Below are 15,883 nucleotides of genomic sequence, written 5' to 3'. Positions count from 1 at the left end.
CAGGTCAGCAAAAGTCAGCAGACTGAAACAGGACCCAATAATTCCTCCCTACTTGGTATTGTTCTGTTACAAAAAGCTGAATAAAGCGGTGTTATGTATAAAAAGGAGGCGTCACATATGTAAATTAACTCAAGAAAAACAAAACCCAATATATATATATATATATATATATATTGGAAAGAATACAGCAGGACAGGATTCAGACTGTCTTACTTCCACCATATGAGCCACCAAATAACACAACGGGGCAATGCTCAGCTGACAAATTTCTTTTCAGGTCAGTAAGCAATGTCCCAAAGTCTGCAATCGCTTGCTCGGTTGTAAGATGAGATAATGAATCAGCATTTTTGTAAGCTGCATCCTTGCCGCCATAGGGCATGGATTTCCCATAGTAACGATGCTGCAAATAATCAAAATATGTAGGAAATCAGAGTAAAAACATTGATGATAATACAATAAAAATAACAATAGAGAGAGAGAGAGAGAGATGATTGCATCAGCAGCTGTATGTGAATTTTCGCATCCGTGCATTTTCCTTCCCACCAATGTGCCATGTATAGAACATCAAATCCATGCGAAAGGCAGGCCACACCACGACAGTCACTGAGTACGAAAATCAGGCTGATCCATACATTGGGTGGGTCATAATACTATCGGCTGTCCATTGATTTTTATGTTACGTCCTGCTCAGTGAGTGGATTGGCCTGATTTTCGCACCATGTGATCCTCATGATGAGCCGTATGTGATCATTTCTCCATTAAAAGTAGTTAGATGTTTTATTCTCATTTATCTAATCTTTCTTACATTTGTCATGATGATAGGTTACCATTTTCATTGTTTATTTGTTTCAGGATATCATGTACCACTGCAAGGCCCATGGGTCTTTGTGCCTTGATGCTGGGCTGTCTTGATTAGTCGTTGGACTCTGAAGAGAGGGTTGCCATCAGAGTCTAAGTCGCTCCCTATGCCGACCCATGGGGAGTTTGGTTGTTCATCTACCTCAGCTTCATTTCCATGATGTTCTAGGAAGGTGACTAGTCGTTCAATAAAATGGGCATTTAGGGACCGTTGGGGGTTGGCAAATGGGTGTTCAAGAACTTCGTCGGGTACAGAGGCAAAAAGGACGTTGTCGAGGCGCAATATGTTACTCAAGAAGACAGAAAACATGCCTTGGTTGTTTGATGATGTCAAGCGAGATTGAAGGACTGTCATACTTGAATCTTTGATTGGGCATCAGCAGGTGCATAGTTTCCGTCAGGAATGGGGACAAAATCTTTGCAAATATGAAAAGAAATCAACAAATATCTGCAATGATGAGATGTGAGGAAATTTTCCCATTCGTGCCAAAACCATTGCAACCACTTCGAGGTGTTCGGTTGGGAATCCAAAAGAGGACAGTGTCCCAGTTGCACCAGGAAAAGGCATGCAGATAACTAGGGAGCATCGAAGATGACGGCCATAGTATGGGCCTCAAAAAGGGAGTAAAGAACACACAGGGCTTCCTTGGGGAGATGGTATAGGTTTCTGAAGTATATGGGAGAGAGGTAAGGGTAGTCGGGGTGACGGATCCTATCAAAGACAGGATTGTTTCAGCAAAGATGTATTTCCAGGAACCTTTGGAAATTGTGAGAGCTTTTGCGAGCGAAGAGGTGGCCAATGGAGTTTGTGACTTACTGTGAAAGCTTAGGGATACGCTCGATGGGATAGACACCTAGTGGAGTGGGAATGTGGACAAGAGCCTGGTAAGGGGGCGGATGGCGGGAGAGGAAATCCACTAGAGCGTTCGTCTTTTCTTTGATATGCTTTGACTGTGAATGTCCACTAGGAAAACCATTATGCCCATCTAAGGAACTGGGGATGGGCAACAATTTCTGTTTAAACTGCAACATCTTCGGAAAAGAAGACATGACCATTTCAACCTAGAAATGGTGGTTAATAAGGTGGAACTTGAATTTGGAAATGGGTTTTTAATTAAAAAAAAAAAAATTAATAGCAAGTATTTGTTTAAAAGTGGAATGATAATGTTGTTCAACTTGGGAAAAGATTTCACATTTTTATCCACATAACTTCCGCTAGCCATTTATGTCTTCAAAGAGGGATGAGCCCCAAAGAGGGGCACTGGCATCTGTTTACAAGATTCAGGTACTGGAAGGACTCGGAATCTGCAATTGGGGTAAATGGGTGAGGTGAGCTTTGAGGAATTTGATTGTTTCTGTATGCTTGGTCATCCACGGAGGAGGTTATTTCTTTAGTAGTCAGGAAGAAGGCATCGATGGTGAGCAATATGGGGAATGAAGTCTGATAAATAGTTGATGATTTCAAAAAAGTGCTCAATCTATTGGCTACTTGTCAGCATGTCTGGAAACTGATGCAGGTGTTCTGCAACATGAGGTTGTGGTTGATACTGTCCTTATGAGAATTTCATGCCCAAAAACTCAATGGTATCAGTTCAGAGAACCATCTTCTTCGGAGAAAGTATGATACCATGGTGTTGTACAAGCTGATAGAATTTATGAAGCAACTGAATATGAGCATCAATAGTTTCAAAGAAGACGAGTATGTCATCAATGTAGATGAGAGCATTCTGCAGTATCAGCTGAAAAATTCGAATCGTTGCCTTTCAAATACATAGGGAGCAGTTTTTAAGCTCAAATTTTGAAATATGTATATATATATATATATATATATATATATATATATGAGCATTAGAAAGCTACTGAAACAAAGATGATCTATGAGGGGTTGTGAACTTGTCATCAGCAAGGAAAGCATTGAGTGGTTGGTAGTTGATGATAACTCTCAATTTTCCTCGGGCTTGCCCTACTCGTTTGTTGACATAAAATACCTGACAAGCCCACTGAGAGGTCGTGGGTTCAATAAGTCCTTGGGCCAAAATTCAGCAACTTCTGGATGAGCCAGTTGGAGATGCTCTGGTGACATTCCTAGATGAGATGCTTTAGTGGGATTTGCATGTTCATTCTTTTTAAAAGGTAGTCATATGAAGAACTCGGAATTATGCTAGAGGGGAAGAGGATGCTTGAATGCAACATGAGAGTCTGAGCAGCAGTCTGCGATGAGTTTCCATCTGATATCTTCAAGGGAAGGTAGGAGATAGTAAAGGTTGGTAATGGAAGACCAGGGTAAGGTAACTTGTTTATGGACCAGGTTATGGGGAGTCCACCGCATGTTGTGAAGCTGATGGAGAATGTCAAACCCGATGATGAAGTCTTTTCTGGGTAAGATTGGAGGCTAGGAATTTATGATAGTCTTTGAGATGAGGAAAGAGTTTAAGGGTAATGGTGCGGCTGATTTGAGAGGTGTGGAAAGTCTTTCCATCTGCAGCACGAAAGGCTTGGATATGCGATTGCCACATAGCAGGAGGAAGGAGGAGTTTGGGATTAAGAAGGGAGGCAGAGGCACCGGTATCGAGAAGGGCTATAGCAAGGATAGGTTGGCTATATGGTTCAAGAAGGATATGCACATGGATAAGAGGGATTGGTTAAAGTATTGGAAAGGCTTCAGGAAAGATGGTCAGAAGAAATTTAGAAACTTCAAAGGATTCATCTTAACTGCTGGAAACTGAACAGGATTCCTATTGGAGGACAAGAATTGCATCAGGATAAAAGTCATCAGTGACTGAAAAGACGAATTCAATATCGGAGAACTCAGTGTCCTTTGCCCATATTGCATTTCTTTGAACGGTTGTGACAATTTTTAGAGGAATGTCCTCGTTTGCCACAAAGGAAGCATCTGTCAATCGAATTTGGCCAGAATTGTTTCTTCTTGAAGAACTTGCATCTTTTCCGCCTAGTGGAAGGAATACGACAAGCCAAAGGTTTACTAAATTTCTTGAAATGATGCTTCTTTTTCATATGGCATTCATAGTTGCAGTCATCTTTACATTTGATCAAAAGATCAGGTCGATCATATGCTGAACCGAGACATTTTCCCAGGCGTTGCATATGTTTCATGAACTTATGCTGGTTGCAAAGTTTTTCTATTGCTTGGATGCTGAACTGATGGATCAAGCCGAAGGATATCTGTTGGAGATCGTGGCCTATCAAGTTGAGAAGCTTTAAGGTCTCATCTCCCAAAGGTTCGAGGAGAGAATTCACTTCTGCTTGAGGTTTGAATCATTGATGTCGTTTAGGATAGAAAATCTCTTAGACTAGGCATTATAATGTCTTTCCAGATCCTTTTTATTAAAGGAACATAACTTGGCTTGGAGGAACTCTGTTCAAGCTGTTTCTATGTATCTAGAAATCCTATGAATTCACCAAAGAGAATGCCCATAAAAGTATCGATGGATTGCATCTGGAGAGCTTGAAGTTGTCGATATTCTCCAAGAATTTCCACTAGTCTCTGAGACATCCAGTAAGACGATCAACAAACTTCCGAATGGTGTGAGCAATGGCTGTCTTTGGAGTATGTAGCTCAGCACTACACTAGGAATACATCTAAAAAATACAGCAATGCCATTGAGATGGAAGGATGTCGTCAAGATTAAAGAGATGCTTTCTATCAATTGTTTCCATGTAATTGACTCGGGTGGGAGTCTAGCGCGGGGGATCTTCAATCGTTAAGTGTGCATCGTCAGATGCCCAATGTGCAGTCGGTTGAGGATTGGCTTTTACATGCATGAAGAAATCAACTGGGTGGTTGGCCAAGTGGAATGAGACCAGTGTTTTAAATATCGACGATATCGGCCGATATATCCCACGATATATCTTGTATCCCACTCGTACAATACGAAACACACGAGTAGTGTCGATATATCCGATATGTTCGATCTGGTAAGCATTTTCAAATTTTTATCCTTTTTTGTTGAAATATGTTAAATCATTGTCAAATGGTTACAAATACATTGGTTCTTCATGTTTTGCATGAAAAATCATGGAGTTGGAGCTTTGATTTCGATATCCATTGGTTCTTCATGTTCTCCATGTTTTTATCAAAAATTTCTTTTAACTAGCTGTCAATTAAGACTAATTTCATAGTATTGAGGAGTATTTAAATGATCATCACATAGCCTCTAATTTCAAATTTTGAATGCCGGTGGTCCGATTTGGGAAAAAATGGATAAAATTCAAAATTTTCTAAATTTCTCCCTAATTGCTTGCAATGTTGCACTCCAAATATGAAATCAAGCATGTATGAGGGCTGATTTACTGATTTGTCAAGTCCTTGTCAAGTTTTAGAAAATAAAAATCATTTTTAATTAAAAATTAATAAAATAATTATTCAAATATTAGTTTTTTCGAAATTTCCCTTCAACCAACTATCAATTGAAACTAATTTTGAAGTATTTAGGAGTGTTTGATGAAATGATCGTCACATTCACTCTAAATGGTATGCATTCAATTTGAATATAGTTGCATTAGTTCAGTCAAACAACGCATAACTTAGGACCATATACAAAGGAAACCTATTATGTGCACTTTTTTTGAAATGTTATAATTTAAGAGTATGTATTAAGGTCTTTTTTAACAATCCCTGAAGTTTTATTGAAAAATTCAACCATTTTCCCAATGTTTCCCCATGTTTCCCAAAAAGTGCAATAAATTACCCGATACAAACGATATATCCCATGTGATAACCGATACATATCTGTATCCCAAGGATGCAATACGTAACGCGATACCAATATTTCGAACACTGAATGAGAACAGGGATGAAGTGAAAGTGGCGGAGACATCTTCAAAGGAGGAATTTTCGGAGATTGAGAGGGTTTTTAAAGGTTGAAGTGTAAGGGTTTGGAGAAAGGAAGGGATTGGGTTAAGGTCTTGGTCGGTTGTGGGAATGACGAATAGGTTAGGATTGGAAGGGGCATTGGGTTGTTCTATGAGAAATGCAAGGGGAGGAGATTTTGGTATAGACGGTTTGGGTGAGTTAGGATGTCTTTTAGAGCGGTTAGATCTGGAGGTAGAGGATAATGAGGCTTTTTGTTGTTGAAGGTAGGTTTGGAAGGTTGCAGGGATCGGGTCTTTTAAAGGGTTAGAGGTTGTAGGTGATTCTTTGAGAGGTTGATGTTGATAGTGTGGGACATATGGTAATGAAGTAGAGGTAAAAGGAGGAAAATCTCGGAGATGATTTGGAGGTGGGTGATCTGAGGGGGCATCACCGACTTGAGCTAGTTTTTAAGTGACTTCTTCTCAACTTCCTTTTGTGCGAGCAATCTTCCAATCTCTAACAGTGGTGACGATCTGCATAAGCTCATTATGGAGCTGATCAAGTTTAGCCTGAAGCATGTCAATAAGAATTGTACGGTTATGTGCTTCTTGGGTTAGTCAGCAAATGCTTCTGATTTGCTAAGAGCTGCTGAAGAGCTAGATTCTGCTTGACACTATTATTTGCTTGCCAATGTAAAGCAGCTTCAATTATGGAGATTTGTTTGTCAACTAGGGTTTTGATTTTCCAAGTATGTGCTTCTCATGCTTGCAGGTATTCAAAGTCTTCAGGTGAAGGGAATGAGACAGATGGTGTTGAGGATTCCATCATGCAAACTTTAGGTATTTGGGGAATAGGAATCATGGGAGTAGGTGGAGAGCAAGGTGGTTTGGTAGTGAGATGAGAGATGGTTTTTCAGTAGTATGGAGCTAAGGCAGGATTAGGTGGTGGAGGTTTAATTGGTGTAGGTGGATGGCAACGGGATGGAGATGTTGGAGAAGACTTATTTCTAGGATAAAACACATAAAAATCAAATTTCCAGAAGGTTCCCCTGGGAGGCCAACTTCAGGGTCTCCTGCTTCATATCATTGTTTAAGTTGTTGCTGAAAGGAGGGCTTCTGCTTTGAAGAGTTGTGGGAATCATCAAACCGATCTTCCTAGCATTCATCACAATCACACACATCCCATGAGATATGTTTGCCTTGTTGCCTGAGAAGATTTGTATAATAAACACTTGTTGGGACTGGACCAAGTGGTTCATCCAAATTTTATTCTAGCAAGGTCGTAGGGAAGACATGTTCTTCAATTGTTTGGGATGAAAATCAGGCTTTAACATTGTCATCTTGTCTTCGGACGAAAGTGGGTTCAGTATTATGCAGTACCCGGGATGTAGACTAATGTTGCTCATAGGCAGTGATCCATTTTGAAGGAAGAATGACTTGAGTTGCTCATTATTGAGTTGTTTGGGCACAAATGTGCAATGAGGAACTCATGTTTCTTCTACCTTGAGGAGCAAGGCAGCTTGGGATTGACTGAGGCCATTGATTGGCAAGTTGATAGCATGAATTTGAAGTCGGAAAGCCATCTGATAATGAAGAGTAGTTGCGGTTGCTCCCTCTTGCATGTCGGCTCCAAGGATTTGGACTTGAGCCTTAAGTGCATCAAAGAAGTGGGGATCACGGAAAGAAATGCTATAATTTGGAAGGAGGGTGAAGAAGATGATGTCTACATTTAGCGTAATCTGAAGAGTACCAATGACAACTTGATTGTACTTGAGGAACTGAATGTCTAGAAGAGTTAGATTACTTGTTATTTCCATGTCATGACATCCATGGAAAGTGAGAGTGATTTTGATCGCTCTAAGATGAAGATGAGTAAAGCCATCAAGCCACTGGGAATGGAGATGTGCAGGCAAATCTAAAGAAACAAAGGATTCCTTGGGTCCAGCATGGATCAGATGTTGATCAAATTTGGATGACATCACATATTCTTTTAGAGGACAAGAGGGCTTGGAAGAAATGAGTTTTTATTGGTTTTCTTGGCCAGAGAACCTTTAGGGTTTACATAAACATGGTACAGATTTACAACTAGATAATCGGTGATGGGAATTTTGGACTTTGAATACTGGTATTCTATTTCATATAAATATTCTAATTTAGAAGAAGAGGTAGAATGAATGGAAGAAATAGAAGGTTGATATGGTTCAAGGATACCTAGAAGGGATGAAGCCATGAATTTTTGAACGAGTAAAATCAAATGCTAATGACTAAAGGGAAAACATGTTGATGAGATACCGATTTTAAAATCTGTATTGTGATTTAGCTCATGGGAGTAGGACAACCATTTGTTGGAAAACTAATCCAGCAGGACAACCTTATAACACTCCAAAGTAAGGTGGATTAAATGATTAGAGTTACGGAAAAAAAAAAAATTGTAACCAGACAGTTTATGAATGGCCTCGTGCCAATAGTCCTACCATACAGTCAAGTAAATTGATCATCTAAATTAACTGTAAACTATACTTTTAGCTTACTCTGTCAAACTCAGTTTTCTGTTACAAAGGATCCCACGAAGGGCAACTGTAGAGCATGCTAATTAGGGTGCCGAAATAAGACTTACTAGGCATAATAATAGTAGAAGGTAGACACTATAAGCCATAATAACAATACGGGCATAAAATCAATATCATCTACCAATAAGAAGCCTAATTAGTTATTGGCAGAGAAACAAACTCACAAAGAGCACATGGCTATAATACCAACTATGCACAAAAAAATTATCAAGAAAAACTCCAGACGAACAGGAGCGATTATACAACCAAGACACATAAGGGATTCAAATCTTCATTCAAACATTGTGTCCACATAATGGACTACAATAGCTACATTACTCAAACAAGGAGCCACAAAACTCTCGGCCAGAACTTACTCTATCAGGATAAAGAGAGGATGTCCCCTTTTATAGATGGATGAAACAAGATTTTACAACATTTCGGATCTGCTATAGTGTCCAGCGGATAATGATCTGGATTTTACAACATTTTAGTTCCGCTACAGTACTCTACTGACACTACAATGACATGCAAAAAACAAACTGCTATAGTGTCATACAATGACACTATTTTCTACAATGCTACCAACATAACAGTTGTATTCTACAGTACTGGATTACAATGGTAATCAATACTTATCTACAGTAATTGCTACAGTTTGGCAAGCCATCATCCAGGAATGTCACCAAATTATGTCCCAACTGGCTCATTCAGAAATTGTTGAATTGTTGGCCTAGGTACTTATTAAACCCACTAGCTCTCAGTGGGCTTGTCAGGCATTTTATGTCCACAAACGAGCAAAGCAAGCCCAAGGAAAATTGAGAGTTGTCATCATCTACCAGTCTCTCAATGCTTTCCTTGCTAATGACAAGTTCCCAATCCCTCATAAATCATCTTTACATCAACAACTTTCTAATGCTCATATTTTTTCAAATTTTGATCTTAAAGCAAAATTTTGGCAACTTGGCATCTATTCAGAAGATTGGCACAAAACCGCGTTCACAATCCCTGATGCATGTTATCAGTGGACGGTCCTCCCTTTCGGCTTAAAAACTGCTCCCTGTGTATTTGAAAAGGCAACGATTCGAATTTTTCAGCTGATATTGTAGAATGCTCTCATCTACATTGATGACATACCCCTTTTCTCTAAGACTGTTGATGCTCATATTCAGTTGCTCCACAAATTCTATCGGCTTGTACAACACCATGGTATCGTGCTTTCTCCAAAGAAGATAGTTCTCTACACCGATACCATTGAGTTTCTGGGCATGAAACTCTCACAAGGATTGTGACATTATCAATCATAGTCTCATATTATAGAACACCTGCATCAGTTTCCAGACACGCTGACAAGCTGCAAACAGATTGAGCAATTTTTTGGAATCATCAACTATGTATCAAACTTCATTCCCCATATCGCTCACCACCGCAGCCTTCTTTCCCAACAACTAAAGAAACAACCTCCTCCATGGACAACCGAGCGTACAGAAGCAGTCAGATTCCTTAAAAGAGCTCACCTCACCCATCTACCCCCACTGCATATCCCAAGTACTTTCGATACTCGAATCCTGCAAACAGATGCCAGTGATCTCTATTGGGGTTCAGCCCTCTTTAGAGATAAATGGCCAGCAGAAGCTATGTGGATACAAAAGTGGAACCTTCTCCCAAACAGAACAGCATTATCATTCCACTTTTAAAGAAATACTTACCGTCAAAAAAGCCATTTCCAAATTCCAGTTCCACCTTATTAGCCACCATTTCTAGGTTGAAATGGACATGTCTTCTTTTCCAAAGATGCTATAGTTTAAATAGAAAATGTTACCCCATTCCCAACTCCTCAGATGGGCAGAATGGTTTTCCCAGTGGACATTCACAGTCAAGCATATCAAAGGAAAGACGAACACTCTAGCGGATTTCCTCCCCCGCCAACCGACTCTTGACCAGACTCTTGTCCACATTCCCACTCGACTATCTGTCTATCCCATTGAGCGTATCCCTCAGCTTCCATAGGAAGTCATAGACTCTATTGGCCACCTCCTCTTCGCCCGCAGAAGCTCTCACAATTTCCAAAGTTTCCTGGAAATACATCTCTACCGAAACAATCCTATCATTGATAGGATCCCTCACCCTAAAAACCCTTTATTCACTCTCGTATCTTTCAGAAACTTATACCATCTCCCCAAGGAAGCCTTGTGTGTTCTTTACAACCTTTTTTAGGCCCATACTATGGTTGTCATCTTCGATGCTCCCCAGTTATCTGCATATATTTTCCAGGTACAACTGCGACACCACCCTCTTTCGGATTCCTAAGTGAACACCTTGAAGTGGTTGCAATGGTTCCGCCCTTTGCACGAATGGGGAAAATCTCCTAACAACTCATCATAGCAGATATGTGTTGATTTCTTTCATATTTCCAGAGATTTTGTCACCACTCCTAACGAAAAATATGCACTCACTGATGCCCAATCAGAGATTCAAGTATGGAAGTCATTCAATCTCTCTCGACATCATCAAAACAATCGAGGCATGTTTAATGTCTTCCTGAGCAACATGCTGCACCTCAACAATGTCCATTTTGCCTCTGTCCCCAGCAAAGTTCTCAAACACCCATTTGCCAACCCCCAACAGTCCCTGAATGCTCAATTTATCGAACGGCTGGTCACCTTCCTAGAACATAATGGAAGTGAAGATGGGGTAGATGAAGAACCAGACTCCCCATGAGTCGGCATAGGAAACGACTTAGACTCTAATGGCAACCCTCTCTCTTCAGAGTCCAACAACTGATCAAGACAGCCCGACATCAAGGTACAAAGTCCCATGGCTATACAATCAATAAATAATATCACTGTATAACACTATAGCAGTTTGTCTTTTGCGTGTCAGTATAGTATCAGTAGAGCATTGTAACGGAATTAAAATGCTATAAAATCTGGATCCTTATCTGTTGAGCATAGTAGCAGACCCGAAACATTGTAAAATCCGAGTTCCTCCATCTATAAAAGGAAACATCCTCGCTTTAGTTTGGCAAAGTAATTCTTGGGTGAGAGTTGTGTAATTCCTTGTTTGAGTAATGTAGCTGTCGTAGCCCATTGTATGAACAAAAACATTTGAATGAAGATTTAAATCCCTTATGTGTTATGGCTGTATAATTGCTCTTGTTGGTCTTGTGTTTTTCATCAAAGCTATGTGTTATTTATGTATTTCTAAGTAAGTTTTTCTGTTAATAACTAATTAGGGTTCTTATTGATAGATAAATTTGATTTTACGACTACATTGTTATCATGGCTTGTTGTCTACTTTCTATTATTATGATTATCATTAAGTCTTATTCCGACGTCCTGATTAGTATGCTCTACAGTTGCCCTTCGTGGGATCTTTTGTATCAGAAAACTGGGTTTGACAGAATAAGCTGAAAACATAATTTACAGTTGATTTAAATGACTAGTTTACCTGACTGTATATTGGGACTGTTAGCATGAGGTTGTTCATAGTTTGTCTAGTTACAGTCTTCTTTCTGTAACTCTGATCATTTAATCCACCTTCTTACTTTGGAGTCATATAAGGTTGCCCTACTGGAATAGTCTTCTAGCGAATGGTTGTCCTACTCCCATGAGCTAAATCATAATACATATTTTAAAATCAGTATCTCCTCGAAATATTTTCCCTTCTTTAGTCATTGGCATCTAATTCTACTTGTTAAAAAAATTCAAGTTATCATTTGTACTCTTCAGATTACGCTAAGTGCAAGTAATATCTTCTTCACCCTCTTTCCAAATTATAGCAATTCTTTGCATGATCCTCATAGCAGGTTACTGGTCAGACTCTCATGCTACATTCGAGCATCCTCATCCCCTTTGGCATAATTCTGTGTTCTTCATACGACTACCTTAAAAAAGAATGAAGGTGCAAATCCCACTAAAGCATCTCATCCAAGAATGTCACTAGATGCAAGAAAGCATGATTAAATTACATAGTGCAAAAATCCTAAGGCAGATTTGCAACTCTTAGGCAATAACATCATAACATATTAGAATAAAGGAATCAATCTAGAAGCCATATATACAATGATGCACATATGACCATTGATCAAGATCATCCAATGGGTGGCCCACTTTTTGGATGGACCATAGCTGAAAATTCTTACAAACCATAAGGGCATTTGGATTGTAAGGTAGACCCCACACATTGCCTCAAGTAACTTAACTTGGTTTCTACTTATTCGGTAGATAAGTACCTTTGGTAAACAACATACTTATCAACCAAAAAGTAGATGTGTATGTTTGGTTTCCAACATCGCCTAAGTACTTATCCCTAAAGTATGTTCGGTCCACCCTTAATATACATCGTCCATCACGTGGGCCCAACCTTTGATGTGGAGTGTTCATTATATTGGGCCCACCTTGCTCCTGTCTTCAATGTGAACTATCCAAGGTGTGGGGCCTCCCTTCAACGTGGACCATCCACCTTGCTAGGCCCACCTTGGATGTGGGTCATACATCATGTGGGACACACCTTGGATGTGGGCCATTCATCATGCGGGCCCGCCTTTAATTTGGCCCGCCCACCATGTATGGCCTAACTTCGAAGTGGACCATCCATCAATTGGGACTACCTTGGATGTGGGTCATTCATCATTAGGTGTTGACCTTCCATGTGGACTGTCCTCATGTGGGGCCCACCTTGATATGGGTCATCTATCATGCGGGGCCCACCTTGATATGGGTCACCTATCATGTCGGGCACACCTTTAATATCCAACGCCCATCATGTGGAGCCCACCTTTGATGTGGACCACTGTCCATTGTGTGGGGCCCACCTTGGATGGGGGCCATTCATAATCGGCACCTTTAATGTGGCCTGTGCATTATATGGGGCCCACCTTTATGCAGGTCATCCATCATTTAGGGCCCGCCATCAAAATAAATTGTCCATCATGTGGGCCCACTTAATGTCTATGGAGCCCACCTTTGGTGTGGACCATCCATCGTGTGGGCCCCACCTTCAACGCGAGTTGTCGATCATGCAGGGCCCACCTTGGATCTGGGCCATTCATCATTAGGGGTCGACCTTTGATGTGGACTGTCCATTATGTGGGGCCCACCTTTAATGCTATTGTCCATCACGTGGGGCCACCTTCCATATCCACCACTCCTCATGTGGAGCCCACCTTTGATATGGACCGTCCATCGTGTGGGCCCAACCTTCAATGTGGGTCGTCTATCATATGGGGCCCGCTTTGGATGTGGGCCACTTATCATCAGGAACCTACCTTTGATCCAGACAATCCATTATGTGGGCTCACTTTGATGTGGGTCATCCATATGTGGGGCCCACCTTTAATGTGGACCCTCGATCATGTGGGCCCCACCTTTGATATGGTCCGCCCATCATGTGGGCCTCCTTTGATATGGACCATCCATTACATAGAGAGAGAGAGAGAGAGAGAGAGAGAGAAATAAGTAGAAAAGTTAAAAGTTGAAAAGACAAAAAATAATTGGATAATTAACTTTTATCACATTAGTTACTTTTATAACGGTGCTTATCAAACTAACTTAAGTTTTTTTTAAAAAAAATAACTCATTAACTTGATACATGTTAAAAAGTCACTTATTGGGTGGTATCCAAACTGGTCCAAATGAACTCTCTGGTTACTCTTGCCTATAAATTATACTGACTTTTGAAAAGTAAGTTATTGGTCAGTGGTTATACAATCGTTCCAGTACCTCTTCAACCAGGCTAGCGATGCATCCAGACCACACATCACAATGGCCCAACATTCCAATCGACTGTCACACTGTGCACGATGCATCACATGTTGGATCAAAATCTAGACCATCCACGAGTGATGTGTGGTCTGGATACGTTAGCTGGGCTGAAGCATGACCTAAGGACCGACGTACAAGCCCAGCCAATCCACGATAAAAAGAGCCAAGCCCAGATGAGGTCCACAAGCAAGGAGTCAGCACAACATGGGCCCGACTCAAAAAAAAAACACACACACACACATACAAAAAGGGTATTTTGGTCTTTTTATCCCTCAAGAATTACTTCATGGATTTTGGTCTTTTGTAAAATAAGTATTTTTTTAATGAATTATGCGGTGAAAATCGTTTTGGTAATTTACGACTTCGTTAGAAGTAGTAAACTTTACCAAAAAAAGGATATTTTTGTAATTTCGTATACACACAAAATCCCAAAAAAATCCCCAAAAGAAAGGGAGAAAATACAGTAATTTTCGAAGTGCTTACTTCGGCGAATATAACCATGGCCCCGAATCGAGGCGCGATCTCCCAAACGAAACCCGTGTTCTCAGCAAACCACTCGATATCTCCTTCATTCCCGCAGTAAAAGAAGATCGGGGCCGTCCGATCGGGTCCACTCCAATGGACGCTGTTGATGAGGAATCTCTGTTCGAAGGTGGGGAGATTCGAGAAGCTGAAGTGATCGAGCTGTTGTGTGAAGTAGTGGGTCTCGTATTGAAGAACTTTCGAGTAGGGGGTTTTGCGATTTGCATTTGCGTAATTTGCGAGGAAACGAGGGGTGGATTTGAAAGAGTAAGGGAAGTGGGCTGCTTGTGCGAGTGCGATTAGAGATGAGGAGAAGAAGAGGAGGGGTAAAAGCAAAAAGGAGGGTGTTTTTTTCTCCATCTCGTTAGAATCGGGAGCGTGTGAAAGAGGCGAGCTTTTTTCTACCAGGAAAATAATTCGGTACTCTGGCAGAATGGAATGGATGATACGCATGCACTTAGAAATTGAATACGTGGCATATAAATAGTCAAATCAAACCGTCTTAACGTATGTATACAGTGCAGATGCATCTTTAGCAAGAAAAATAAGCTCATTTAGAGCCTGTTTGGTCCGCAGGATTAAATGGCATGAAACCCCATTAGATGGGATTAACACTTATTGTAAAATGATTGGTCTTTGGAAATATCAAGATATTTTGGCCATTCTTTCCCCATGTTTGGGATAAAGGGAAACAATATATTAATAAAAATATCATTTGATCGGCCATAGAAATATAACCAACGAATCGAATTCATAACAGATCAAAGGCCACTTGTAATGTTACGTGTAAAGGGCATATATGGATAGACGGTACAAATAGAACACATGTATCAATGTGGAGCCTACATGTGTATTGGATTTTGAAATCCATGGAATCCCACGTGGGACCAAATGCAATTCTATCCCACTTAATCATAACTTTTCCAATCCTTTTCAAACGAAATTTGAGCAGGATCAAATGCAATTCCAATCCTATCTAATACCAAGCGCCAAAAGCCCCCCTTATCTGAATATCTGATTCTTGGGGATTTACTGAACGGTTAAGAATGAAAAATATCAGACCATCTTATTTCACCAGCAAGTATCTATGAATCAAATGTTAGGATTGTCCAACCAACATTATATTAGACCATGATTGGACAACGGTGGACTGCCCATCCTTGCTGGTTTTACTTGAGGAAATATATACCATGTGTATAATTATTGAGTGTATGCTCTCTCTGGATTCTTATTCTTACCTTGGTGGTAGACTCCAAGAGTTCGGACACAAGATCTGGGGCTCGAGACCCATAGGTGGTGAGCCCCAATCCCACTATGGTGGGGTGTGGGTGTGGAAAAAGTGGTGATAGATAACTTTTTATGGGCTAAAAAGAATTT

At 40.4% G+C, this 15,883-nt stretch overlaps 1 protein-coding gene across 2 annotated transcripts in view; it reads right to left on the bottom strand.

Annotated features, from left to right (window-relative positions):
* The window catches only part of LOC131229781 (uncharacterized), a 38,657-nt gene extending 23,740 nt beyond the window's left edge, over positions 1-14,917 (bottom strand). The window contains exons 1-2 of one of the 2 annotated variants that reach the window (XM_058225796.1): positions 14,468-14,917; positions 214-400 (exon numbers count right to left, since the gene is read on the bottom strand). In XM_058225796.1, the coding sequence (XP_058081779.1) occupies positions 214-400; positions 14,468-14,866 (586 nt within the window). In that variant the 5' untranslated portion in view covers positions 14,867-14,917. The remainder of the gene's footprint in view (positions 1-213; positions 401-14,467) is intronic. The other variant, XM_058225795.1, reaches the window with a different exon arrangement.
* Between the last annotated feature and the right edge of the window lie 966 nt (positions 14,918-15,883).

This window comes from Magnolia sinica, chromosome 16 (genome assembly GCF_029962835.1).
Source record: "Magnolia sinica isolate HGM2019 chromosome 16, MsV1, whole genome shotgun sequence".
Taxonomy (NCBI): Eukaryota; Viridiplantae; Streptophyta; class Magnoliopsida; order Magnoliales; family Magnoliaceae; genus Magnolia; species Magnolia sinica.
This window is presented reverse-complemented; position numbering and strand designations above follow the sequence as displayed.